Consider the following 27,435-nt stretch of genomic DNA (forward strand, 5'->3'; position numbering starts at 1 on the left):
TTTTCCACTGACTTTGAAAAATATATAAAATCCTAAAAATATATAATATGATAAAATATCATATTCATTTGATGTAAATCTTTGATTATTTTTTTAAGATTTTTTTATTCTCTTAGATAACTGTTTGGATTTCCATTAACAATATATATCCCCGCATTATCATAATCTTTTTTGAGTATAATGATATTATTGTATTTTCTGATCATAATTGGAATTAAAATAGCAATTAATTTACCTTGGTTATTCTACCAATTTATTGAAAGATTAGATATAGTTTTTTTCTTGTTAGTAATAGATACACGAGGTTCATGAGCAACCCAAAATATATCTTAATGATGTTGTAAAATTAATTACAAGTAGTTATCAGGAAAATAATAACATTATTCATGGTAAACTGATTATAATTTACAAGAGGCCAATATAATGTTCAAAATACAATTTTCATTCAAGCAAATTAAAAAAAAGGGTTATATATCTTTGTTTAGATTAATCCATATACTTTGTAATCCTATATCATGTACATGTAGTTAATATCATTTCATCTAATCATCTATTATCCTACTTCAACTAAGACTGGATATCCAATTCCACTTTGGAAAATTTTTACATATCCAATTTTTACATTTCTTTCTTTAATCCTACTCAAAATATAAGGTGTAGAGAAAGATAGATCCCCTCGTTTTTTTTTATCAAAAGATCCCCTCGTTAATAATTATATTTTCAATATATTAAATAATAAGCTAGAAATTAAATATGGATGAAGTGTGGAAAAGTTAGTTAATTTTGTATATGGAAATAGTTAATTGCATACAAATTTATATTGTAAGATAGCGTATATAGCCATTTAAATATATGGTTTCATACTCGTAACAATGTTCATGGTTTTTATTGAATATGTGATCTATCATATGGCCTAAGTCTTAAATCCCCATAGGAATAAATGATGCCTTCAGAATCTGGTTACAAAGTCTACTATATAGGCTGGATTTTAAATTTCATAAATCAAATACAATTATACAAACTAAATATTCTGGATGGAAATATTACAAAACAAAATGTGGAGCTTCAACTTCTGTTGACCCCAAGAAAATGACATAAAAGGCTTCTAGAATTTGGACCAAGTGATTAGATATGAACCATTTGTGTAAATATTATGAATTCTTTTTGAACCAGTACGTATAGATTATTCAAATAGTCCATACTCACCCTCAACGACTTAAAAGACTTCAATATTCATTTAGCTTTCTTCTGGTCATATTCATATCCTCACGTAACCATCATTGAAAACTAAAATAAGATGTAAGTTACTTGTAAGTTTCCATTATGTAATATATTTTTCAAAGATTAATCACTGTACTGTCTATTATTTTAGATCATAACTAATTAAAAAAATAGCCAAAAAAAACTTATTAAATTTTAACAAATTTTCGTTTTCATTGTGTAAACATAAAAATCTATCACCATCATGACAATATAAACACAAGCCATTCAAGGATATAAGTGATATAATTAATTCATATACTACAAAATATATAGCTGCATGCTCGATTGAATCAAACTTCATAAGTGACGATTCGCTATACCTATTAATGTTGATAATAGATTACTTGTCTTTGCCACAAAACAAAAAGATTACTTGTAAGTTGTGACCTCTAGAAGAAGCATCCGACTATGCAAAATGCACTCAAGCCATGAATCATGACAAATTAATCATAGGTTTATGATCAGGTGACTTTATAAATTGATATTGCCCAAATCTATTAATACACATTCAGTTTTGTGACTTGATTATATACATCTTTTCCCATTTTATAATTTCTTTGAAAAAAATGGCGCGTGAAATTGTAATATACAGCGCGTAGATATCATGAAGGACCATCAGCATGTGTGGGTTAGATAGAGAAAGAAAAAGTAAAGCAGAACTGTTGAAGGATCATTCTTCATTCTGTAAAGGTTAAACTTTAAAGACAAAGATATGATGATGTGACCTAATTTTCTCTGGTTTTCGAAAGTGTCTGCCCCCTAACTTATCTTGGGGGTTACAACTTTAGTCCCCTTTAGCCTCTTAACTTTATTAATTATGTATACATACATATATATATAACTATATTCATATATGGATTAATCAAAATAAAGTGGTCTCGTACTAATAGCCATCTATGTTATTATATACTGCCATGCATCTTTTGTAGGTTTCATCCAATTTAGTAATTTTGAATTCCTACTTGGTCTCAAGTTTTACCATAACTAGAATATCAACTCGATGATATTTATTAGATACTAGCTAATCCATAAACTAGTGTGATTTGTTACATAATTGATTTAAAAGGAAACAATACAAGCAACTTAAAGAAGCAACTAGTTAAGGTGGGGATGGAGTGTTTACAAAATTGTAACGAACTCTCAAGTGGTTAATTCCCTTACGACTCATTTTCTCAAATTTCCGTGGAACTCCTCTCTTATATGATTCAAAACACATTTATGATTTTATTGATTTCTTGTGGAATTGGAAGTGTTCAACCCTCACGTAGTCGGCAATTTTCAATATCCTCACTCATTATACAAATTTGGATAAAAGGAACCGTGTCACTCAAATGATCATAAACATATACACATTCCAATCGGAAACGACTTATGAAGTATTTAGTAACTATATATTACCCTTATCCATAGTATAAAATCCACACCTTTATTTATTTGAAGGCTTGCTAGAATCAATATCTAAAACACCTAATTTCTGCGTGTTGCAATACATATAAAAATCATGCAAAGAATCGGTTACAATTCTAATGGTCGTTAGTCATTGATATTTGATTATAATAATGAAGTAATAGAATTCAAGGAATATCAAATAATGAAACATAAACAGCAATATATATAAAAAAACATATGCAAATATTAAACTATTATGCAAAAAAACACAGATAGAGAAGAGAATATTCCTCCAACGGCAAAGGTTATTAAGAGCCATTACACTTCAATCATTGAGAAACACGTCAATAGCTTGAAACTTCACTCTGATTGGGTTTAGCTGTAACGCGTTACGCGCTATTGCATCATTTAATAAATATGAAGATAAAGTATGTCACCGCTTCCATATACATTAACATTTGCTCTTTTCAAATGCAACTACTTAGTGCTCTCTCTGTTTTAGTTTTATATAAGTTGTAATTTAAAGTTTTACACATATATTAAAAAATTACAAAAATCTCATTTAATTTATCGCTTTTATATAAAAATATCATTTACTATAACTGATTCAATTAATAAAAAATTATATAATTAAATGTTATTAATTAAAAAAGTATTAAATATATTTATTATTTGGGATCAATTATGGGATTAACACTTTAAAGTGTATCCTTTTGTGATTTTAGGAACATTTCAATGTACTACCAAAAACAGGTAATTATACGTGATCGTATTTTACAATCTCACCCCTTTCAGCTTACACTCAATTATTTGATTTCTCTTTTATTTATTTTTCTCCTCAATAGTTGAAGATGCTTCAACAACTTGGCCATTATTTGCTACCGCAGAAGATTTTCTCGCCGTCGCAACCACCACCTCCGTGGAACGCCTTCTGCTCCGCCGCTGCCATTGACGGAGCCAACCATCTCCCTTTCATGTTTCATCTTTTAAAATCTCCTTACCCTGTTATCTCTCCCTCTGATTGTTGAATTCCACATTTTCTCACTTCCCCATCTTACCTCCGGTCCTCTCTTCTCCTTTCAGATTTGCTCTCTGTTCCCTAATTGTTTGGGTTCCCTAATTACAATCCTTATGGTATATATTTTTGTTAATGCTTACCTCAATATATGAGTGACCTCGATCTCACTTTTCCCTTGGGTTCCCTGTTTTCAGATCTTAGGGTTTAGATTTTACATTTTCATCCTCACCTAAAATCATCTTCTCGTTAATGTTTATTTGCTTTTGATGTTCTCTGTTACGCTGAAACACAGCTTCTTCTCTCGAGGGCAAAATCGTCTTTCAAGCTTGTAGGAAGTGTCCAATATCATAAGCCCATTTCGATTGTACCTTATCTCCAATTTGTAGCCCAAATTGTGCCTAAAACAGTAATAGCCCCTTATTATTTGCTTAAAAAATTAAAAACAATACTAAAAGTAACTGCGGCTAGTTTTAGAATTTGCTAATCGTATAGTCATAATTCATGGAACATTGGATTAAAAATAAAAAGTAAGATAATAAAAAGTGGAATGTGTGTAATGTGTAGTCACGTGAAAGAAGTTTTGGGGAAATTAATAAATATAAAATAAATGGATTGAATTAAAAAAGTCCGTACGGTGCAGTCGTACAGGGTAACCTACCCACTCCCACCTCTTTTTTTTCTTTCTGGGTGTTCTCTTACGTGTCGTACCGTACAAACCAACTTGACTTTTCTTGACAAATTTTATTTAACATTTAGACACATGTGGGTCCAATTCTCCACTATTCAGAATTGCCCGTTACATGCCGTTTGGCTTCTGTCTCGTTAATTACTTTTTTCTATCTTTATATCTGACGCCACATATTTAAAAGTTATTTTTGTTATATTAACGTCAATTTCAATAGTTGGGTTAAAAATTCATTAGTATTATTAACCCGTCTTGTACTCATTTGGAAAATAAACTAAAATCCATCGGATACTCCTCTCTGTGTCCTATGTTGACGTTGTCCTTAGGATAATTTTACGGGCAAAAATGTTTGATTCCAACTTAAACTATCAAAGAAATTCAAAATGTTTGACTCCAACTTAAAGAGACCACCCGTACGCGAGGACAGCCACACGACCTACTTTGTACTTTCCTGTGTTTTACTTTTACTTTTACATATTAATGTGCTTAATTCTCTCAATGAAAATACAGAGAGGCATAACTCATAAGTATATGTCTCTGCATTATACAGGAATAGAAAATATAAATGCAATTGTTTTTTTCCAATGTGGTCCATTTTTAGATGGTTCGATTTCAAAGTGGAGGGGGCTCACAGTTGCACATTGGTCTTAGCTTTTATGGTATACCTCACTCTCTAGCCTCTTGGCTCCACCTTTGTCCTTTTGATTTTTCTTTTCAAACTTTTGGTATAGAAATGACGACTAAGCTTTGTTCCATGACTCATCATCTTCCTTTACATCCATTTCATGACTAAGCTTTGCTAATTTATTATATCCCACTATTACATTGTATATGTTATTGTAGATTGATAATGCCATATGATTCTATCGTTTTATCCTTTTTAGTGACATGTTATGGTCGGTCGTGTGCTCGTGTTTTGATTAAAGTTGGATTGTCATTTGCTTCATTTTTTTTCTAACAGAGTTTGCCATTTGCTTTTCCATCTGTATCACTTTTTTTTTTATGTTGTCAATTGCACATTTGCATTGTCCCTTAATTTTAGACTAATCTAGTGGATTGCCTACTAGGCTACTACATTAATTGACCATAATTTATGGAAGTGAAGTATCGCAAAATGGCTTTCCCCACATAAAGAGGCCCATCCGCCCCATGTAAGTGAATTTATATTTTTGCGTAATATGAAAAGACATAGGCCCATGTAAGTGAATTTATTTCTTGGGTAGTATGAATAAGCAAAAGATAAATGGGTCAGGCCCATATAATGAGTAACAGCAAAGTCATCGTCTCTCTGAATGTCACTTTACCATTAAGAGAAACAAAAACCAAAGTTCAAATCAAGGTTTAATTGAAATGCGACAATTCGTGCACATGCGATCAAAGTCAATCAGTATGTTAGTGTTCTCTTGAAACGTGTTGGATGTTGTAATTGCCATCGTCTTTAGGTTGCATGCATTCCGTAAGATGTGGAATGCCGCTTTTTTCTCTGTTTTTTCTCTTCCTTTAAACCCAATCCACTCAAAAGCTTCCAGACTCCGATACAAACTTAGAGGAACAAAATCCGGTTGCTTCCACTTTTCTCTTAAAAGGTTGCAGCAGCATCTTTTTTGTTTGAACCTGAGAACTCGCAGTTTAGAGCTACGCATTAGTATAAAAGAAAAGCAATCGAGAGCGCATATAGCACATAGCTCTACACAATCGCTCTCAAGATTCACAGCTCGTTTCCAAATAGGACGCCATCGTTTCGACAAAATACTTGTTGCCACCGCATCTTTTGTCGGAACAAATGATAAAACTGTCGCCAGTAAATCGTCAGGCAAATCATTAATTCTTGCCGCATCTGAACAGACTCTAGTTGCTTTTGCTTTTGGATACATCGAGATATTTGTTGGAACTCAGAGTCAGAGAAGACAGACCTTTGCTTGGAATAGATGAACACGCTAAGATCAACCGTATATATACAGCCTATGGGAGGATCTCCTTTTTCCATTTATGATATAAATCTATGTTATAAAAATGGAAACAGAAATTCAATATGTTATAAATTAAGTCACATTACCAATAAGAGTCTGTCACGTGGATGTTATTTATAGTGATAACTAATAAGTGATTAGCAAAATAAAAACAAAAAGTCACGATATCAATAAACACGACTACCATTAAAGTTAATGTTTGATAAGTTTTACTTTTTAAATAGATTTTGGATTTGGCAAATATAATAAAAAATAGAAAAAATAAATAAAAAATCTCGTCACATTGACGCAAATTTGTTGGAAAATCCCATATATTTTGGTTTCTGTGAACGAATAGAAAAAAACTTTTTCAATCCCTAGTTTTTAGGAAACTACTTTTATCATAATTTTAAAATACCAAAAATTACTTTAGTATCTGCGTCTAGTCATACCCTTTTACACCCTGTTTTTTTGGCAAATATCAGAATTTTATTTAATTTTAAAAATATATTTTATGCGAACATTCAACATAAAATGGGCTACTGTGAAGAACTCGAACCTCCAACGTAAAGCCCAACAGGCATGTCTGTTAACCGCTAGACCATTTTCACTCATTACCTACAAATTAATAAAACATAAATATATACAAACAGTAAAGCGTTAGAAAAGGAAAAAAAAATGTTAATATCTTTTCTGTTGAATTATTACGACACTAGTATTAAGCCCGTACTATGTACGGACAAAACTTTAGCCAAATTTATAGATAAACCAACAATATTTAGAAATTTTTAGAAAAATTCTAATTTCAAGTCTTTTGGTTACTGGGTTTAATCGCAGGTCAAGTCTTACAAAGAGTTTTGGTTCAATGACAAAAGATATGTAAGTAAAACTTACAGGTTTATTGTCACCAACACTGCTATTTAATTTTTCTTAACTTGTCAACCTGAAAAGAAAAAGAATCATAAGAAAATTCTAATCAAAACTTAGAAGAAGAATGTGGATGTGATTTTATTTGCAAAAACAATATAATCATGTAAACTTATAAGAGAATCGTGACAGAAATTTAGACACAAAGATGATTATTGATTTACATCGCTTAAGAACTAAAACTCAGGCCACCAATTTTTGAACTTTGAGACACGAAGAGTATTGTATTGTTGCAGGAAAAAGGAATCAGAAAAAATGATTTGTAAGCTTTTTGTATGAAATCATGTTGTTGTTCTATTGTTGAAGAAGAGAAGCAAAATGGAGATATTGAGATCGTGGGTGTAAAGGGAGGTGAAGGCGTGAAGCAGTTGCAAGGAGAATGTTGCAGTTATTGTAAAAGTGACAGTTGATTTAAGAGGGGTTATTGGTTTATAGATTTATAAGGAATTGGAAATCCAAACAAAAATCATTTGTTATTCAATTATTGATTTTAAAATTTTAACTAAAATCATGTGTTATTGATTCGATGATTTATAAATACTAGTTAAAATCCTTTGTTATTCGTTTAGTCATTTGTTTTTGGATTTGAGAATCCAAATTATGTTTTAAATGGAATTGAATGGATTTGAAAGAAAAAAATAGAAGGATTCAAATCTATTGATAAATACATGTTATTTCAAAATCCATATATAGATGACATTGATTATAATAACATTCATACAAACTCTTAATAAGTATATACAAATTATTTGGTGAAGTGAGAGAGTACACACGAACATTCTGTAAGGAAATCTCAATTTCAAACTAGATTTCTACAAGAGTTATCCGTGATGTATGTTTATAAATTTCAAACTAGATTTCTCAGATTGAATTTAATTTATTCTTCTCAGCTCAGGATTGTAAAATAGGGAGACATATTTTATAATGATGTATTTAAAAAACAAAAAAGGAAATTTTACTCTTATAAGAAGGAAACATATTTTATACTAGATTAGCCCATTTCGTAAATATTAGACAGTACTATATATTAGGTTTTTTTTTCCATTCATACATTAGTTTGTTTTGGTTAGTTAGTAAACAACTTTTTTTTCCAAATTTTCAACCACTTCAAAATATATTACTTGAAAAATTTTGACTTAAAATAATTTGTATCTGTTTCAACCAATTTCTAAAGTATATTAACCAAACAAAAACTAAAGATCTTTCAATTTAGGATTTTTCTTGTGTGCTATCGTTTGGTTGACATGAAGACAACTGGCCCATGTAAGTATCTTTTGTATGTTGCGTAGTTTGGTTGAGCCCGAGAGAAATAGTGGGCCAGGCCCATATAGTTAATCTAAGAGCACAGTCATCGTCTTCCTTTCATTTAATTTTAAAAAGATAGGGGTATTTAGCTTCTCTCTACAACGGCGATGTATCTTCTTTACGAATCATCTTCGGGATTCGGTCTGTTCGAGGCACACGTTCTAGATGAGATCGGACAGAACATGGAGGCGGTTCATGTGAGTCATCGATCTCACTGCTTTTGACTCTAATTCAGCAACCAAACTGGTTGATAGATCCTATATACTATATATTTTCTTAATAACTATAGAATGGAACTGGAGTTGTAACTTGAAAGCTACTGCATTTGCGGGCAGAAAACTTGGCCTTCAATACGCCCCTGCAAAGAAAGAAAACACGAATATTAATATGACACATCAAAGTTTTAGTTATCTCTATAACACCTAAAAGATGAGCACCTTGATTTTTCCCTCAAGCATCAATCTCTTGACTTGGGATTCCGTGATCACCATGCCCCCAGAGTCAACTCTCAGTCTTCCACCCTGAAATCCCAGTGTAAAATTATCCAACGAAATTGCTGAGAAACTCTTGAGATAGTCCACGATTATTACATCCCTCATCATTGATAGTAAGTTATCAACGTGATCTCTAAGGTAGAAATCTAGGAGAAGTCTCGGTCTTTGTTTCTCCAGCAGTGTCATGCAATCAGTGAAGTGCCTGTTCACGTTAAATAAAAATCAAACCAAAGCACTTATCTGCCAAGTATATATACAAAAAAAGTACTTACCCAGCAAGTAACTTCTTGATGACATCAATTAGATAGTCACATGGCCCAAACGGTTTGATAACGTTTTCCAAATGACTAGCGACTTGCCCGATAGGGTTAACGATTGTATCAACGGCATTCTACAAAAATACAATGAGTTTTAAGTTAAATGTGGGCTACCCATAATAAAATTAAGTGGTCACAAAAATTTATTACGTACTTGAAGTGTGGATTTACTAAATGTAGCCATTGCACAGACTAGTCCAAAGAGAACAATATCTTCTGATGAGATCACCTCCCTATAATTATAATTGTCTACTTCTTTCCAAAGCTGTACAAACTACATTATATAGATAAAATTTAGATAACGAATCACAATTTAATATTAATAAAAAAAACTGTGTTAAAGTTAAGGAGAATTTTTACCCCTTCCGCAGTAACTTGATACTTGCTTTCTAAAAGATTAGAAAGAGACTTAAAGCAGTCAATTTTGAAGCCATATGCCCTTTTTACGTTGCAGTAAGCTATCTGTTCGACACTTCGGTGGGGAAGCTCCCCAAAGTTGCGGGTCTCGAGGGCCACCAATAGTGTAGCCATGTAAGCATCGATAGTTTGGACCTGCCGGGGATATGGTCGGAAAACGATCGCCATTTGGCCACAGTGGTAATGGAGCCAATACTGACGAAGTGCAAGACGGTCTTTTTCGAGTTCGTCCTGCAAAAGAATAGAAGATTAGATGTACAATATGGAATCTTGTTGCGCAAGCAAAGTTTTATAGTCACTTTTCCTTACCGTAGCACTTTCTAAGTCGTTTCTTAGAATGCTGTCTTGTTTGACGAAATTGTTGTTCTTAGTAAGACGCCATTTTTCATCCAAGAGATAACCTTCTCCTAATCTGCCTTGTATTTTTTCAGCTATAACTGTGAACAAACGCATGTCACAGACAATTCCGTCATTCCGGATAAGATCATAGGCAAGTCGAAGGGCTTCAAGTTCCAAATCGTCAGTGAACATCGGGCCAACAGAATTCTCTGCGATATGAAGTAGCCTCAGCACTAGGTTTCGTCCTTCGTAGTTTCGTGAATAAGCTTCCACATCCAAGTCCAATTGATCATCACCCTAAGTAAAGGTCATTAAACAAGATTTTCAACTTAACGATAACAATATGTTCTTCTTCTTTTTTGTTGACAACAATAACCCAATAGATTTTACAGTAAAACGCAACATTGCACGAACTAAACTGAAAAAAAAAAAACTATTTAAAATTACCTCAATATCCATCTTGTTAACCAATAGTTTTTTCAATACTTAGTCTGCAAGAAACACTTAAGAAAGATAAATGAAGTTAAATCTGATTAACAAATTAACTAAGCTAAGTTTCTGCTGCGAAAACAAATTTGTGTGTGTCATAAACAATATTTTTCTACCAAACTCAATGCTCTGTTAATCTAGCTAGTCGATGGATTCTCCAAATTAAAACTGACAAGATTAACTCTAAACGGAGATTACTTCACATGCAAGAAACATTAAAGAAAGTAACACAGATTAACTGTTCCGAGAGAGAAATCTCATTTAATTGCATGAAAAATTAAGTAAGTCTGCTACAAAAACGAATTATGTCACAAAAACAAAATCATTCACCAAAATCAAAAGATTCAATCAAAGAAACTTTGCACGATTTGGAAAGAAAAATAGTTGAAGTTACCTGTTTATCTTGCTAAGCGATAGAATTTCTCCAAATTGAATCTATGACGATTAATAAATTTAAACGACGATTGCTTCCTATTCAAGAAACACAAAGAAAGTTAGAGAAGTGTCCCAACAACACAAATTAACAGTTCTGAGAGATAGATCTCATTTACTAGCATAAAAGATGAAGCTAAGTTTCTACTGCAATATGATTTTACATAACAAATAAACCCATGCATCAAAGTCAAAAGCTTCAATCGAAACATTACATTTACCGCAACTTTGCACGATTTGGGAATAAAGAAGAGTTAAACTGACCTCAGTTCCTCTTTCTAATCGAGAGATTTCGCAAATTGAATCTGTACGAGTATAATTGATTCACTAGTTGAGCTAATCGTCTTGTTCTGTTGCAGATTCTTGAGCGAAAGAATCTTAAGAACTCACACGTACGGTCTTCAGCAATCCCTTCGATGATGTGACTACAGGACCTTCTATCTCTCTTGTATCTCTCTTTCTCTCTGTTACAGATTAATTTTACAGGAGAAAGAAGAAGAAGATGATCAACAAGAAAGAAGACGACTCTCAACTCTGTAACGGATCAATTAGTTTGTTTATATTACTAACTGATATGATCTGGTACGGGCCCTTCCACAGTAACTGAAGCCCACGCGCGTGTACTTCACCTGAGACCACCTAAACTTTTCCCTCTTTGTATAACAAAAGCTTGTTTTTTTTTCCTTACATGAAGACCATTGACCCATGCTAGTCATTTTGGTTGAGTCCGATAGAATTAATGGGCCAGGCCCATGTAGTTAATCTAAGAGCAAAGCCGCATCATCTTCCGTGCGAAATAACCTTAAACCCTAATTTCTCTTATTCTTCTCCGAAACGGAAACTGCATAAATACTCGATTTTCAAATCAATTTTGAAAAAGACGGCTAGGGTTTTTACAGAATTCTCTCTACAATGAAGATTTATCTTCTTTCCGAATCACCCTCCGGCTACGGATTGTTCGAGGGACACGGTTCCGATGAGATTGGACAGAACACGGAGGCGGTTCGGAGCTCCGTCTCGGACCTTAGTCGGTTCGGGCGGGTCGTCCAGCTCACTGCTTTTCACCCGTTCCAGTCTGCACTCGATGCTCTTAACCAAATCAACGCCGTCTCTGAAGGTGAACTCACTACTAAATTACAGCTCTTTCCCTCTTTAGTTTCCTGCACCATATACTTTATTACTTGCTTCTATTATAGTTTATGCTGGAAAGAGCTTAATTCTTAGAAATTGAGCTCTTACTACTGTTGGAATCAGCTTATTCTGTTCTGTTTTAGCTTTTGCTGGAGGTCTTGATAATAAAGTATTAATATTTGTATTGTTTTTACACCTTAAAAATCGTAGGATACATGAGCGATGAGCTGAGAAGTTTTCTGGAGCTGAATCTCCCGAAAGTGAAGGAAGGCAAGAAGCCCAAGTTTAGTTTGGGAGTGTCTGAGCCTAAAATCGGTTCTTGCATTTTTGAAGCTACCAAAATTCCTTGCCAGAGCAATGAGTTTGTCCATGAGCTCCTTAGAGGTGTGCGTCAGCATTTCGATAGGTTCATCAAAGACTTGAAGGTGTGTTTTTTATTTTTGATTACCTAATACCTACACATATTTTTGCTATTCGTGCTCAATATCATCTTCTTTATAATGTAGCCTGGTGATTTGGAAAAAGCTCAACTTGGACTAGCTCATAGCTACAGCAGAGCAAAGGTGAAGTTCAATGTTAACCGGGTGGATAACATGGTTATTCAAGCTATTTTCATGCTTGACACACTTGATAAGGATATCAATTCCTTTGCTATGAGAGTCAGGTTTGTTTTCTTATTGTTTTGCCTTTCAGATTATGTCTTGTCTGTTACCGTAAGAGAAAATGGTTTCTGAGCAGCTCATATTATGTTTTTGCAGAGAATGGTACTCATGGCACTTCCCTGAGCTTGTCAAGATAGTTAATGACAACTACCTCTACGCCAAAGTTTCAAAGATTATCGTCGACAAGTCAAAGTTGTCTGAAGAGCACATCCCTATGCTTACTGAAGCCCTGGGTGATGAAGATAAGGCAAGAGAGGTTATTGAAGCTGGAAAAGCATCTATGGGTAATAAACTGATGTAGCATGTTCGATAAGAATCATGAATCTTTACAATATATCTATTGTTTCTCATGTTCTAAGACATTGTTGTTTTCTCTATTTGAAGGCCAGGATTTATCACCGGTTGATCTGATCAATGTCCAGACCTTTGCTCAGAGAGTTATGGACCTTGCAGATTACAGGAAGAAGCTCTATGATTATCTTGTTACTAAAATGAGTGACATTGCTCCAAATTTGGCGGCCTTGATCGGAGAGATGGTTGGGGCTAGGTTGATTTCACATGCAGGAAGTCTGACAAATCTTGCCAAGTGCCCATCTTCAACCCTCCAGATTCTCGGTGCTGAGAAGGCACTTTTCAGGTGCATTTCAAGCTTTGTTAGTCTTTACAAGTTTAATTACACTGCAGTAACTAACTTTGGTGTTAATTTCAGGGCACTGAAAACACGTGGAAACACACCCAAATATGGTCTAATATTCCATTCATCATTCATCGGGCGTGCATCTGCTAAAAACAAGGGCCGTATTGCTCGTTTCCTTGCAAACAAGTGTTCCATTGCTTCCCGGATTGATTGTTTCTCAGGTAATAATCTAGAGAATGTCCTGAATAAGAGAGAGGTGTTTGGGAGATGATGCGTTGTTATTAACTACAAAATCATGGTGGTTGTGTTATGCAGATAACAGCACTACAGCTTTCGGTGAGAAACTAAGGGAACAAGTAGAGGAAAGACTTGACTTTTATGACAAAGGTGTTGCCCCACGTAAGAATGTTGATGTAATGAAAGAAGTGTTGGAAAATCTTGAGAAGAAAGGTACATATGACCCAACAAAGCTCTCTGATCTGTTGTGGTAAACGGTTTTGTTTGATGGGTTGTTTCTTCTTTTTTTAAGACGAGGGAGAAAAAACAGTGGATGCTTCGGAGAAGAAAAAGAAGAGAAAGACAGAGGAGAAGGAGGAGGAGAAGGAAGAGGAGAAATCAAAGAAAAAGAAAAAGAAAAGCAAAGCAGTAGAAGGAGAGGAATTGACAGCAACAGATAATGGCCATAGCAAGAAGAAGAAGAAAACTAAGTCACAAGATGATGAATAAACAAACAAGTCTGTGTAATACACTAGTTTTTAGTTTTCTTTCTTCTACATAGGGTTTTGACTTTAAGAACAACTTTAAACATAGCGCAAATTAGATAAGGTTTTCTACTTTTGAATTAAGTCTGTCTTAGCCAAATGAAAACAAGCTTGAGTCTCTGTCTTGCGAGTTTATGACTTAAAAACAACTAAAAACATATATAATTATCAGATTTTCTACAATTGAGTCTGTCTTAAACAAAAGAACAAGCTTTTGATTATTTATCAGGTCTGGTTTTTAACTTTTGAAGATGATCAAATTTTTGTTGATGTTGAAATGGATCTTCAAGTATGTATGGATATGTTTTTGCTCAATTCTTTGAAAATGTCGACAAAACAAATTAACATTACAAAAAAGGATTGAAGGAGATGAATCAAACATGTTGTTTTTCTTTATTATCACTAAAATTGCAGAAACCAGAGAATTCTGCTAAAGCATAGCAACAAAAGAGCAAAAGAATCAATCGCAGAGAATGAGTCTAATCATGGCAAGAACCAAACACGAAACAGAGAAGAAGAAGAGCGTCACAAAATCCCTAGCAGACCATTTCTTCACAGGCTTCGACTCAACTCTTAAACTCTTGGCTCTACGAAGCGCATCCACTTCCTTAAGCAAATCAAATTCGATACCTTTCTTCTTCAACTCTTCAACACATTTACGCAACAGCTTCGCATCTTCTTTCTCCCTCTCCAACAACTTCTCAAGATGCGATTCCACTTCAGATTTGTACCGTACCGCCCAAATGATCCCCAAGGAAGATAGCAGAGCGCAGAGTGAAGGGATCCATGATCTTTTACAAGCACTGGAAGAAGCAGAGGAAGATGAGGATGAAGAAGCGTGGAAGAGAAGTAGCAGAGAAATGGAGTGGAAGAGAAAGAAGAAGATGTAGAGCTGAGTGATTTCTCTTCGAACAGAATCGATCTGAGATTCTTTGTGAGAGACACGGCTTAGAATTAGCTCTTCTTCTTTTAACCATTGTTTCAGGAGAAGCTTGTGTGTTGGTGTATCTGCGATCTGGTGAAGAGGATGTCTTGTCTTTGCCTCCATGATCGGTGGATTCGTGCTCTGATCTGACGCCATGGAAGCTTTGTGGTTAGAGAGAGAGAGAGAAGTGTAGATTTGTGAATCGCAGAGAAAAAAAGATGCGGACTTTATTGAGGCTCTTTGGTAACGGCTCTTTTGGGTTTTATTTTAAAATATTATATGAATTTACAGATTTGTCCTGAGAGCGTAACGGTCATCAATCAACAATATACGGCTCGGCTTGGCGCCGTCACACATTCGTAAACTGCCCCACGGTATTTTAGGCCCATATCTGGCCCATTAAAAACAAGAAAGGTAATTAACCTTATCACCTTTGGGAAGAAAATAGTGAGGAAGACCACTCACGTTATATTTGTGCTTAAGTAATTAACTTATCGTTAATGTTGAAACTAACGCTTGAACCACATGTCACCAATATACATACTGCAACCAGTGGATTTATAGAAAAATACATTTTCTATTTCCGAACGTTACAAATTCGTAACTCTTCTTAAGTAGGTAAACCATAGACAATAGTGATTCACCTTTACCAAAAAGTGAAGAGTGTAATAACTAATAGGCATGAACAAAAAAATGGCTTTGCTTGCAAAACTTCTTATCCTCACCACACTTGTAACAACAATATCAGTAATATCCAGAGCCAATGAAGAGCTAATGATGCAACAATGTCACAACTCTGACAATCCCACCTTGTGTCTTCGCTGTCTAAGCTCCGACCCTGGTTCTCATGAGGCCGACAAAGTAGGACTGGCTCGTATCATCCTCAAATGCATCAACTCACACCTCCTTGTTCTCACCAAGAACGCTTCCACTTTGGGCTCGCAGCACTACCAGAATCCAAATACTGCAGCAGCGTTGAAGCAGTGCGGTTTGGGTTTCTCAACGGCTAAGCATGGCGTGGGAGAGGCCGACACTCAACTTATAACCGGAGATTACGACAAGGCTGCGTATGACGTCAGCGTGAAGGTGGTGAATCCTCCGGTATCGTGCCGCAACAGTCTCGAGGCACTCAACATTCAAGTCCCTTCAAGTTTCCGTTACCATATGGATGTATACTTGGCGTTGACTCAAGCTCTCCTCAGGATCGTTGATCGCTTCTAGATAGGTTTTTGTTTCTCCAACAGTGTTTGTCTTATCCATATATCATGAGTGACTTTAATTCCCTCAAATATAAATCCAAGTTTGCTTCTTCTTGTTATCCGTTCAAGATTGAATGCAAAATAGTGACACCTAAAGTAAAGAAGCTTAATTAATGCCATTAGAAAAAAGTAGCTGATTCTTTTCATATGTTTATGTCTTTTGCATGATATAAGTGGGTTATAACCTTCATTAATCCTAGTCAATGTGTCACACTCACACCTATCGCAAAAAATTGTATGAAGACGTACAAAGCCAAAAATTCCCGGACTAATCTATTTTCTTTCTCTGTTTTTCGAAACAGAGTTTCTAACAAAACTAATTTATCGTCTTCCATTTGAACATGAAACTTACTCAGGACTTAGCTACGGCCTACGGGTAAACTCAGTCGTGGTTTTGGAAAAACGGTGACAGCTTTGCTGTGTTCAAATCCCTCTATGATTTTAATTTTTTGTCAAATTTCGTTGTACTTTTGTGACTTGTTCATATCACATAGTATGGATTGTTGTTAAAATAGTTCATTTCTGTGTTTTTGTTTCTAACAAACAACATTTTTTATAAAAAAAGCCAAAAAAATAAACATTTTCAGTTCCAAATTCCAAGAGCCAAATAAGAAACATCTTTTACATATTCCCTAATTTTCATTAATATCTCTGTTTCTGGTACAACTTCTCTTAGAACTGTGAGAAGTTAATTAACAGAAACTTGTTGTTTATATTTTCTAGGAATAAAGAATAGAATGTTTGGGCGGCAACTCGAACCCGGTTGCATGAACCTTGAGAACAAAATCAGGACATATCTTTAAACACAATATCTAGCTACCAGCTTTCTTTTTTCCCTTATATAATTAAAATTTTGGCAGCAATATACAATAGAGAATTTTACTCTGTGGGACAAGAATACTCTTCTAAAGTGGATTACTTTTTATGTAAAAAAAAAGTTGAGAAAAACCAAAACTTTCTTGCTTCTTTTTTGGTTCTTCAAGGGAACAGCTACATGCCTAAGATTCAGTTCTCAGGCAACATGCACCAATAACAATAGCCAAACACAACTTGCAACAATTGCACTTTGACCTTCTTCTTTTTTCTCTCTTTTCATTTTATCCAATTCTTTCATTTTTATCTCCCTTTTTTAATTCAACAACAAAAAAAAAAAATCTAAAATTTTGTAATAGTTATAGCATACATTGTTTAAGAGTAATTAACTGTGTAGATCAGTCTTTGTTTGAGGAAAAAATGAATGCTTCTTTTTAGTGTAGGATAATTAAAGGTAGGAATATTTTCAGATAACAAACAAAGATCGAACTAAGATATCAGTTTCGCTTTAGCTTAACAGAACACATGAAAGCAAGATTTCCCAAGAACAACTTTTTAAGTTTGAACAAAAAGCCACTAAGTAACTCATAATTATATACATAAAAAAGGTATCAGTACTTTGAAGGCATTCGGACGCAGAGTTTCAGATATTGATGATTTACTATTCCTGGGGAATGCTGATGAGATTCTATTTTTTAAGAGCATAATTAAATCCACAAGTAGGATAAGATAAGATCAGCTATGGTAGAGTTTAAAAATATCATATGACATGTAACACTGACATCTTATGATGTATAATTTGAGATATTTGGAAGATCTTCTTTTTTCTCATAAAATATTTCATTGTCTAGTCCATGGGACGAGTTTGAAGTTAAGCAGATCATGGAAAGAGAATCTAATATTATGAAGTTGTACAATTTCACTGAAAACAAGATAAAGGGAAGAAAAACATGTCTCCCTTTAATCTTTGAATGCATATTCAGTCATGTCATGACTGACCCATCCATCATCTTTCTTCGAATCTCCTATCTCACTGAACATGTTTGGAGGCAGCCTTCCGTATTTTATATCTACACTTATGATCTCCTATCTCTCCATCACCCATATTTGATTATATTTTTCAACATATTAATGTCTCAATTTCCCATTCTTATTAGTTAAAAAGGAAAAACAAACCCTAACTCGTGGTGATTCAGTGGTTGAAATTTTTTTCATACGGTTTAAATGGCAAAATTCTTCATAGATCCCGGAGATTATACGGAACTTGGTTTATAATTCCCGGCTCGAAAGTTTAAGCATTGGCGACCAGAGTTTAGATATCAAATCTTGTAAAATACGCATGCATGGTTGTCATGCAAACGTAGTATTATGATGTAACCAGTGAATCTAAATTGGACTGAGGAGGTAGGGGGTAAATAGACACACAAATCTAAGTTCATATACATTTTTGCTTAAATATTTATTGGTGGATTCAAGTCATGGGGGCTGTTTTGTACTTGGAGTAATTTATAATGTAAACAATCGAGAAGAACATGTGTTAAGATTCTGGAGCTAGGCGTAGGGTTTCTCTTTACGTAGTTTTCATAGCGTGTGTATTTGTGTACGGCCCTTTGAAATAACGCGAAAACATTTATTCTCGGTTTTTAAAATTCTCTTTTTTTCTGTTTATTGAAAAAATGACGAGACACGAACATTGGCAACTAAGGACAATTGGTGTGGCTTAAATTAGATATCTAATTATTCGGCTGTGCTCCATTGTCTAACGTATCACAATTCGACAGATGTATCTTAGTATCTACAATATATCAATTATTAAATTCGATGACTTAAGCTGTTTAAAGTTTCATTTTCTCGTAGTTGAAAATTTTACAAAAAGAAATGTTCTTAAGGGAGATAAAACAAGCACAATGGCAAATCCGAAAGAAGGATAGGTGGATGAATGTAGAAAGAAAAGTGCAAAAATTAAACGAAAATAGAAACAGTTAGAACATAAAAGGAAAAATGAGCTGGTAATAATTAAGATGTTTAAGTTAAGAAAATGGCTTTGACAGCATGAAAAGAGAGTGTAAAGAAGTTATTAACAGAGCATAGAGTCTCACTAACTGTAAGTTTGGTGTTTTCGGTCAGCCCAATTTGTGTTACGGTCAGCCTGCCCGAACCCAACAACTTGTAACATCCTCACACAAAAACTCCTCTCTATGTTTCCTATATATATAGACACTTGCACACACTCTCATTTCCTCCCAAACAACCCCAAACTTATAACAAAATGGCATCATCTCTTCCTCAGTTCTACGCTGATTTCACAACATTTTCCTGCGAGACTTCTTCGCAGTTTCACGGCTCTTCTTCATGTCCTGACGTGGACTCTTCGTTATCCAGCTACCTCGACGACTGTTATGGCTCCTTCAACACCTCTTCTAATCCAGAATCCATCTTTGTACCCCAAGTCTTTGGGATTTCTGACGTCTCTGTGCCTGAATACAACAATTATTACCAGAAAATGAGTGTGAATAATGCCACACATTACTTTCATGGTGGAGATCATCAAGAATACTACGGCTTTTCACCGGAGATCAAGCCCTTGTTCCGTCCGGCCACAGGAGAGCAATCTTGGGTACGTATATATTCACGTTTGAAAATCTTATAGTTAATATGAGAGACATTTAATATATACGCATGCAAGAAACGAAATAAAATAAATATTTTGTGTGAAGCAGGGAAATAGTGAAGGAGGGATACAAGCTGAGCCAAATACAAAAGTGGGACGCTATTCGGTGGAGGAACGTAAAGACAGAATCATGAGGTACTTGAAGAAGAAGAACCAACGCAACTTCAATAAGACCATCAAGGTACGTATACATATACATACTACACTCATTCTTATTTAGTTTAGTTAATTACATATTCATTTTTGAATGTTTTCAAATGATTATGTGTGTATGCAGTATGTGTGTCGTAAAACCCTAGCCGACAGGCGTGTTCGTGTTCGCGGCCGATTTGCTAGAAACAATGACACATGTGAAGAACAACCTCACATGTCTAAGAATCACAACAACCATTCTGAAAAAGAGGAAGATATGTTTTCAGGATCAGACGACTATCTAATCCAGGTATTTATTTAATTATTCCAAGACACTAGTATATTATTATATGCCATCATTACTTGTAATTTGTAAATCTAATTAACCAATGCATCCCAATTTAAAGCAGATGGAACACGATGACGGATGGCTTCACGAAGCAATGTCCAATCTGATTCCTTTTCCTTGTGAATTTGACGCTCCTGGAGATGCTCATCATCCAACCAATTGGAGCTTCTGATGTCACTACCTATCTCATTTACTTCCGAATCAATTAATGTCTCTAGATATTAAGTTTCATCAGTTAGTTTAGTTTTACTAAGCAGCTTATTTATTTTATGGTAGATTTATCATATTGTACTTAATTGTTCTTGGGGTTATTGAACATGAAGATTCTGTCTAGTGAATAAATAAAAGAACTTTACGTACTTATAATCATCATATCTAATTATGACGTGAGGATAATTTCAGCCAATGCAGGCAATCTCAATACAAGAGCAAGTTTTTATGGTTTTTGGATTTTTGTGTTCTTCAAAAAAAAAAAGTTACGTTGATCTACTTTACCTTTTTCACAGTAAATCAAAGTTCATATCATGTGGAAACCAAAAAGACGATTCTAAGAGGGGTAAAAAGTTTGTTGAGATTATTTAAGGCAAACAACATCTTTTTACGATATGCGAATAAATTGGGTGAGTCGATAAGAGATTAATTACTTAACTGGTGGATTCATGGAACAATTGTGTATTAAGGAATATATGATGCAATTTTAATCATAAGACGAATGACTTAACGTAACATAGCTTGTGGCGCCCTTTCTTTTCTTTCTTTCGTCGATGCTTACATATGAATGGATATAAAGAATAATGCCGATTAATTGGTCGTAACAAAAACATAGAAACATGATAAGTTGTACACAAATTCTTGCAATGATAGGTAAGGAGCTAAAGAATGCTGTCTACAAATTAAAGAATCCAATTATTCATTATAGGGATTATTATTATTGATGCATGAAAACATAGAGAGAGTGGAGATGAAAGACATGATACGGAACCAAGTTCCAATCACTTTTTAAGACATATAATTCTTATAACAAACATAATAAGGCTTCAAAATCTGCAAATTATATTCTCTGAAGTTGTCCCCTTTATTTTCTGCTTTGACGAATATATGTGAAGTTGAAGGCTGAAGCCCTCTCATCTGCTTTTTTACTTTTCCACTTTTTCCTTCTCAGCACACCTCTAGTGGTAAATACATGAAAATTAGGTACCTAACAACAAAAATTGTTATATGTGAATATTTTTGCAAACTTCTTTTTCGATGATAGTGAAATCCGCAACAAGAGAAAATAGTTGTAACTTTTATATTCAAGATAAAATCATCACTATAAATCATGTGCTTTATGATCATTTTAACTGCTTGCTTTGATCATTTTTGAAAACCGGATTTAAATTTAAATCCTAACAATTAACAATTTAACATGACATGTAGGTCTAGATAGTTTATGTGGAAGTGGGCAACAACAAACAATCTCTTTAGTTCATTGTTAGCCCGACAAAATTACTACTAGTTTATAGCACGTATGGGTCTCAACCGGATCCATATAATGTCTCACGGATTGAATATAATGTATCATAGAAACATATTTACATATCTATGTCATTGAAGTGTGTTGACCCTGCTTCTTGACTTTGGGCACATATACGACACAATCTATCGCATACGCTTAAGTCAAAACAAGATATAAAGATTGCATCAAGTAATCATTAATTGTTATCTTCCCGTTTGTCAGTTTTCTTAATATCAAGAAAGATATTAGTGTTTACCCATATTTTCAATAATTCCGGTGAATTCCCACTATCTAAACTTTTTTTTTTGTCTTCTATATAACTGGTCAACTTGAACAGGCAAAAGGCAATAGGAATTAATTCATTTTTTCTATATAAAAAAAAAAACTGATACAAGTATTCTCATACTGTTTACCAAGTATATTCACGCTGGTTAAGCACTTAGTTAGGGTGATATAATATAATGGTGCAATATTGAACTTAAAAGGCACATTAATTAATGAAATTACGAATTGCATATAAATAGTACAATATAGTTTGGAGGAATTGAGATCTTCACATGTTGTGATGCGTTGAAAATAAGTAATACAAAATGCTTTTGTCCACTTCACTAAAATTGTTACAAAGATTCGGTGTTGGATTTTCCAAATTTCTATAAAGCCTGTGTTACCGTTAGAGCAGTGAAGGTCGCTCTCTATGCATGTTGAAAACGAAAGCTACAATCAACATCTTACCCCTTCAATGGGAGGGAGAGCTAATCTGTCTATATTATTTGGGTTTTCTATAAACTTCTAATATTCCCATATATATGTTTGGAAAATGATAGCAGATTGGGACAATTTATTTATTTATAAGTTTCCTTCAAATCTAATAAGATTTATAAGTCAATAATAATATTCTTTTCAAGCAGTTCTAAGGATTTTTTTTTTATTTAATACATTTTTAGATTGCAGAACCGAAATTAGTACCGGAGTCTTTCTAAGACGAGAGAAAGTGCAGCTACGTACTTTCTTATCTGTGCATTTTGGTATAAGAAGATTGGTTATTTAATTTTATAATGAGACGAGGTAGTTTAATTAGGGGAATCATCAAACATAGGATTAAGCATCTAATAAAAGTGATGTTGCAGCCAATAAAAGAAGTCTACGTTAAGAGATCAACAGAGCCACGTGTTTTCTAATCATGTAGCAATTGAATTTAACATGGTCGAAATCATAAAGATATTGTCACATATCTAAGTAAACATACTGTACATGTGGTTCGTGGGGATTTTGGAAACTAAATATAATGCAACGATGGCTACAAGACAGGTCCGACAGAATCTTTATAGAAATATTATAAATTACTAGACTAAATGGGGTTGACCTTTCCCACTGAACTGGGAAATTCTTACCCTTTTTCGTTTTTGATATAATTTAAAAGCACTACAAAATCCAATCATGAAAACGATTAACAAAGTTAAAGTAGGAAAATCAGTAATCTTCTTTTGGGAAGCTAATCAAAATAGGGACGTAGTTAGGCTTGTTATTGCATGCAACTGTGTAACAATAGCGATCTTGTTACCCAAATGTGAGATTTCACTTCCGTCGTCTCTTTCACAAGTTTTTCTTCCAGACAAGACATCCCCTCTCCCATCTTCTTAAAAAATATTTTCCATTTTCTTTTACATATACTTTTTCATTTTAGATATACCTCAAAACAAAGGTGATACTGTAAAATTTAGTTCAAAACATACAATTGCCTAGCTTTATAGATAACTTGGTAGTGTTTTATTACCTAGTATAAACTACTAAATTTTACAATTCATTAATTTTTAGTTCTTTTTTATCTTAAAATATAATAATAAATAAAAATCTTTGATTCATCATCAACGCATACATTAAAATAACACAAATTTGGTAATCCAAGAAAACAATGTAACACTAACTTATAGGGTCTGGGGACATGCATTCGCTTTTAAACGAGCAAATTCAAAATTTACATTTTATTTTTGGATCAAAATTCAAAATTTACATTATTCCGAGAATTGAGAAGACAGGCATCTCAGCTTTGGTGGGCTCCTAATAGTACTCTAGCTCACGACGTATCGTGCTTTTAATATTAGGCCCATAATAACTACACAAAGCCCAAGCCCCACCAAGGCGTTGACTTTGAAATACGGAGACTATAATTTATTGGAGAGGGGCATGGCTCACGGTAGCCAAGCGTTAAGTACTAGTTTTAAGCGTGGATTTTGAGTAGTATTAAACAAAATGAGTTTATTTAAGAAGCCAAAAACTGAAAGTCTACTAGAATGTTAAATGGCTTTCATGTATAACTTTTTTGGTAAAGAGCTACAAATATAAGCTGCTTACGTATAACGTATATAACCCACTTCAAGATATATTTGTATACCAACTTAAATATTTTTTAATCGTTATAATTGGGAATGGCTTTGTGTTAATGGCGAGACGCATGCACCACAAAATGTTCACTTGTAAGACACTAGCTAGAAAAAACCCTAATGTAAGAGTTGTTTATAATATATCAGTGATTGGTTCAAGTTTTTTATACCCAGATAATGAATTTATTCAACGTTTACTTTGATATTTTTGAATTCAACGTTTACTCTTATTTTTATTACCACACATCAAACTTTTATATAGAGGGGGGTTGGTAAATGAGAAGATATGTAGGTAGTTGAGATATATTAAAATTAAACTCCTCTTTCGATACATAACGTACAACAGAAAATTAAACTGAAATCTTGGCATTATGCACGCTTGTGATTAGACAAATCGACGACTAGTTTACCAAGTGATTATAATCAAATATATAATTACATTCAAAACATTATCTCAGGTACGTAAACTTCTCTATTTTCGTTACTATTTATATCCGCTTCAAATTGTTACTTTTCAACATTCACTTTTCAATATTCAACCAAAAAACAAAAACAAAAAACATTCAGTTTTCAAGCAGAAGTGTGGAGACAATGGGTATCAATTTCGAGGACCAAACCACATTGTTCAATTTCGTGGTCAGAGAAGGTAACGGCGTGAAAGGAATGATAGACTCGGGCCTCTCTAGTGTTCCACGGCCCTTCGTCCAGCCTCTCTCTGAGCGAATCCCGACCCAAAAAGCCCTTACGTGTGAGGCTACCCAGCCAATCGATCTTTCCAACCTAGACGGCCCACAACACAAGGAGGTGGCCAAGCAGATTGTCGAAGCTGCCGAGACACTTGGCTTCTTCCAGGTAATTAATAGTCGACACATAGTATTTTGGTTGGTGTATAAACCAGCTATACATGAGCGTGAACATGTAAATTTGACGCGGATATTACTTACAAAATGACGTTATATATCTTGGAAAAAAAGAGTAAACTGGGCTTATAAGATTGAGAATATTTTACCAATCTCTAACAAATGCATGTTTAATGAGAGAAGACTATATGATTTGAGGACGAAATGAAAATGACAGGTGGTGAACCATGGTGTTTCGGTGGAGCTGCTGGAGTTGCTAAAATCGTCGGCTCATGAGTTTTTTGCACAAGCTCCTGAGGAAAAATCGATGTACCTGAAGGAAGTGAGTCCAAGCAAGCTGGTTAAGTACGGAACGAGCTTTGTGCCAGATAAGGAGAAGGCGATTGAGTGGAAGGATTATGTGAGCATGCTTTACACCAATGACAGTGAGGCTCTTCAACACTGGCCTCAACCATGCAGGTATATATATATATATATATATGGACTAAATTTCTTATTGATATAAATACATCATATTTAAAAAAATAAAATAAAAATACATCATATTTTGTTTCAATATATATACTCATAAAACGTAACATATAATATGTGTGACAGGGAGGTGGCACTTGAGTTCCTAAATTCATCGATGGAAATGGTGAAAAATGTAGTTAACATTCTGATGGAGAATGTTGGAGTGACACTAGAAGAAGAGAAAATGAATGGTTTGATGGGAACCAAGATGGTCAACATGAACTACTACCCTACTTGTCCGAGCCCCGAGCTGACCGTCGGCGTCGGCCGTCACTCAGACATGGGAATGTTGACCGTTTTATTACAAGACGGCATTGGTGGTCTCTACGTTAAACTAGACAACGGTGAATGGGCCGAGATCCCTCCTGTCCATGGAGCTTTGGTCATCAACATCGGCGACACTTTGCAGGTAATTTGTTTAAACGAATTAACAATGAATGGCCTGATATAGATGTTGTATCCATGTTTATTTCTGAAATTCTAATAAAAATATGTAAAAATTTCAACAGATTTTGAGCAATGGGAAGTACAAAAGTGCGGAGCATAGGGTTCGAACCACAAACATCGGATCAAGAGTCTCTGTGCCCATTTTCACGGCACCAAATCCCTCCCAGAAGGTCGGTCCCTTGCCGGAAGTTGTGAAACGCGACGGAGTGGCTCGTTACAAGGAGTTTTTGTTTCAAGACTACATGAATAACTTCTTCGGCCAACCACACGACGGCAAAAAATCTCTCGACTTCGCACGTGCCGAGTGATACTATCAGCAGTTGCCACGTACTAATCAACCACAACTACGCGACACAGTTTCCTTTTTATCCTTGTTCTTTTTCTATCCCAGTTCCCACGTTACAAGGAGTTGTATTGTTTTCCATTTTTGTTTTCTTTTCTTTTTGATGTAACTTTTTATCCTTCTTCGATCCATGTTTTTATTTTTGTACAATTTACAAATTAATAAAAGTTGCCTTCTTCGTGTGCATTCTTAAACTGATGGATCTTTATGAAATTTTATGCATATGAGGTTGAATGGTTGAGTTCTTTTACCAAAATTTCAAAGTCCCAGAGTTTGACTCACTTAATGGTTTTTTACTGCAATGGTTTATCTTTTTGCCAATTTCTCCACGGAATTTCAATTTATATATGGGGACTTTTCCCCACATTTTGAAAGTTAATTTGAGTTACATTATTCATCTCGATCGTTTTCATGGCATACTATATTTACGATTTAGACTTATTGGATTCATGGCATACTATATTTCTAGGTCGTACATAATTTTCCGTTGACTATAAGAAGCAAGAAACAAAAATTATTTTGAAACGGCACCGGTTAACTAAACATATGGTTCAACTTTGAAGAAAGTCCATGTCACATAAGCGGACATAAGCGGTAGGGACTTTATTACAATTGACATGAATCGTGTACTTCAAACAGTATGACGTAGTGGGAAAAAAAAAAAAGTGTGACGTAAGATTTATACGGATTTTCAAAACTCGTGCCATTGCATCCTTCTTTAGTTTTCCTGTTTTAATTTTTATAAAGTCTAAAGTTTTCCACTCACGCCCAATTAAAACTCGTTAACTCACCACAAATTCGAATAATTCTATATAAATAACGTGTTTAAATATGGAATCGTTACATGAATTTTTCTCTCTCTTGCGTTTGGAGCATACATGAGAGTATACCAAAATCTTAAAGTGTGGTTAAATATGTTTCTATACATGCATAAAATAAATATAGGTGTTATGGTTTACTTTTCCCCGATAATATTTTCACCTCCATGCAAATTAATAAGAGTTTTTTTAGTGCCGAAAAAAGTTTATA

At 34.3% G+C, this 27,435-nt stretch overlaps 9 protein-coding genes and 1 long non-coding RNA gene across 10 annotated transcripts; 5 read left to right on the forward strand and 5 right to left on the reverse strand.

Moving 5' to 3' along the window:
- The first annotated feature begins 3,227 nt into the window (after positions 1-3,227).
- On the forward strand, positions 3,228-4,349 carry AT3G12833 (uncharacterized protein). The gene is made up of 2 exons (NM_001338010.1): positions 3,228-3,405; positions 3,498-4,349. Exons 1-2 carry the CDS (start codon positions 3,388-3,390, stop codon positions 3,678-3,680), a joined length of 201 nt encoding a protein of 66 aa, NP_001326947.1. The 5' UTR covers positions 3,228-3,387; the 3' UTR covers positions 3,681-4,349.
- On the reverse strand, positions 3,524-3,628 carry AT3G12835 (uncharacterized protein; the record flags this gene model as incomplete). Its single annotated transcript, NM_001125146.1, has 1 exon — positions 3,524-3,628. The coding sequence occupies one exon, from the start codon at positions 3,626-3,628 to the stop codon at positions 3,524-3,526; it is 105 nt and encodes a 34-aa protein (NP_001118618.1).
- Positions 4,350-5,689: 1,340 nt separating the features above from the next.
- Positions 5,690-6,229, reverse strand: AT3G12840 (F-box/FBD-like domain protein; the record flags this gene model as incomplete). Its single annotated transcript, NM_001338011.1, has 1 exon — positions 5,690-6,229. The coding sequence occupies one exon, from the start codon at positions 6,227-6,229 to the stop codon at positions 5,690-5,692; it is 540 nt and encodes a 179-aa protein (NP_001319533.1).
- A 2,403-nt stretch (positions 6,230-8,632) lies between these two features.
- AT3G12850 (COP9 signalosome complex-related / CSN complex-like protein) lies at positions 8,633-10,562 on the reverse strand (the record flags this gene model as incomplete). The annotated part of the gene is made up of 8 exons (NM_112121.1): positions 8,633-8,762; positions 8,857-8,894; positions 8,974-9,057; positions 9,127-9,232; positions 9,303-9,421; positions 9,708-9,995; positions 10,074-10,400; positions 10,551-10,562. The coding sequence occupies 8 exons, from the start codon at positions 10,560-10,562 to the stop codon at positions 8,633-8,635; spliced, it is 1,104 nt and encodes a 367-aa protein (NP_187891.1).
- An 849-nt stretch (positions 10,563-11,411) lies between these two features.
- Positions 11,412-11,674, reverse strand: AT3G02595. Its single transcript, NR_140928.1, has one exon. It is a non-coding gene; the product is annotated as an other RNA (long non-coding RNA).
- A 151-nt stretch (positions 11,675-11,825) lies between these two features.
- AT3G12860 (NOP56-like pre RNA processing ribonucleoprotein) lies at positions 11,826-14,454 on the forward strand. Its single transcript, NM_112122.4, has 8 exons — positions 11,826-12,141; positions 12,366-12,580; positions 12,662-12,819; positions 12,914-13,101; positions 13,202-13,454; positions 13,527-13,675; positions 13,770-13,904; positions 13,984-14,454. Exons 1-8 carry the CDS (start codon positions 11,937-11,939, stop codon positions 14,178-14,180), a joined length of 1,500 nt encoding a protein of 499 aa, NP_187892.2. The 5' UTR covers positions 11,826-11,936; the 3' UTR covers positions 14,181-14,454.
- Positions 14,450-15,371, reverse strand: AT3G12870 (uncharacterized protein). Its single transcript, NM_112123.2, has one exon. The coding sequence runs from the start codon at positions 15,294-15,296 to the stop codon at positions 14,676-14,678; it is 621 nt and encodes a 206-aa protein (NP_187893.1). The 5' UTR covers positions 15,297-15,371; the 3' UTR covers positions 14,450-14,675.
- A 301-nt stretch (positions 15,372-15,672) lies between these two features.
- AT3G12880 (Plant invertase/pectin methylesterase inhibitor superfamily protein) lies at positions 15,673-16,495 on the forward strand. Its single transcript, NM_112124.3, has one exon. The coding sequence runs from the start codon at positions 15,822-15,824 to the stop codon at positions 16,359-16,361; it is 540 nt and encodes a 179-aa protein (NP_187894.2). The 5' UTR covers positions 15,673-15,821; the 3' UTR covers positions 16,362-16,495.
- A 2,962-nt stretch (positions 16,496-19,457) lies between these two features.
- On the forward strand, positions 19,458-20,793 carry ASML2 (activator of spomin::LUC2). Its single transcript, NM_112125.3, has 4 exons — positions 19,458-19,829; positions 19,933-20,064; positions 20,161-20,325; positions 20,426-20,793. The coding sequence occupies exons 1-4, from the start codon at positions 19,482-19,484 to the stop codon at positions 20,534-20,536; spliced, it is 756 nt and encodes a 251-aa protein (NP_566437.1). The 5' UTR covers positions 19,458-19,481; the 3' UTR covers positions 20,537-20,793.
- A 3,928-nt stretch (positions 20,794-24,721) lies between these two features.
- Positions 24,722-26,600, forward strand: AT3G12900 (2-oxoglutarate (2OG) and Fe(II)-dependent oxygenase superfamily protein). Its single transcript, NM_112126.2, has 4 exons — positions 24,722-25,095; positions 25,321-25,562; positions 25,701-26,025; positions 26,126-26,600. Exons 1-4 carry the CDS (start codon positions 24,835-24,837, stop codon positions 26,369-26,371), a joined length of 1,074 nt encoding a protein of 357 aa, NP_187896.1. The 5' UTR covers positions 24,722-24,834; the 3' UTR covers positions 26,372-26,600.
- Positions 26,601-27,435: the final 835 nt, after the last annotated feature.

The sequence above is a fragment of the Arabidopsis thaliana genome, chromosome 3, assembly GCF_000001735.4.
Source record: "Arabidopsis thaliana chromosome 3, partial sequence".
NCBI classification, from domain to species: domain Eukaryota; kingdom Viridiplantae; phylum Streptophyta; class Magnoliopsida; order Brassicales; family Brassicaceae; genus Arabidopsis; species Arabidopsis thaliana.

Bases quoted from the DNA above. Each gene is read 5' to 3' on its own strand.
- ASML2 (NM_112125.3), top strand. From the start codon at position 19,482: ATGGCATCATCTCTTCCTCAGTTCTACGCTGATTTCACAACATTTTCC. The intron at 19,830-19,932 runs GTACGTATATAT...TGTGTGAAGCAG, and splicing joins CCACAGGAGAGCAATCTTGG to GGAAATAGTGAAGGAGGGAT. The intron at 20,065-20,160 runs GTACGTATACAT...GTGTGTATGCAG, and splicing joins ACTTCAATAAGACCATCAAG to TATGTGTGTCGTAAAACCCT.
- AT3G12860 (NM_112122.4), top strand. From the start codon at position 11,937: ATGAAGATTTATCTTCTTTCCGAATCACCCTCCGGCTACGGATTGTTC. The intron at 12,142-12,365 runs GTGAACTCACTA...TAAAAATCGTAG, and splicing joins AATCAACGCCGTCTCTGAAG to GATACATGAGCGATGAGCTG. The intron at 12,581-12,661 runs GTGTGTTTTTTA...TTTATAATGTAG, and splicing joins GGTTCATCAAAGACTTGAAG to CCTGGTGATTTGGAAAAAGC.
- AT3G12870 (NM_112123.2), bottom strand. From the start codon at position 15,296: ATGGCGTCAGATCAGAGCACGAATCCACCGATCATGGAGGCAAAGACA.
- AT3G12880 (NM_112124.3), top strand. From the start codon at position 15,822: ATGAACAAAAAAATGGCTTTGCTTGCAAAACTTCTTATCCTCACCACA.
- AT3G12900 (NM_112126.2), top strand. From the start codon at position 24,835: ATGGGTATCAATTTCGAGGACCAAACCACATTGTTCAATTTCGTGGTC. The intron at 25,096-25,320 runs GTAATTAATAGT...TGAAAATGACAG, and splicing joins AGACACTTGGCTTCTTCCAG to GTGGTGAACCATGGTGTTTC. The intron at 25,563-25,700 runs GTATATATATAT...TATGTGTGACAG, and splicing joins CACTGGCCTCAACCATGCAG to GGAGGTGGCACTTGAGTTCC.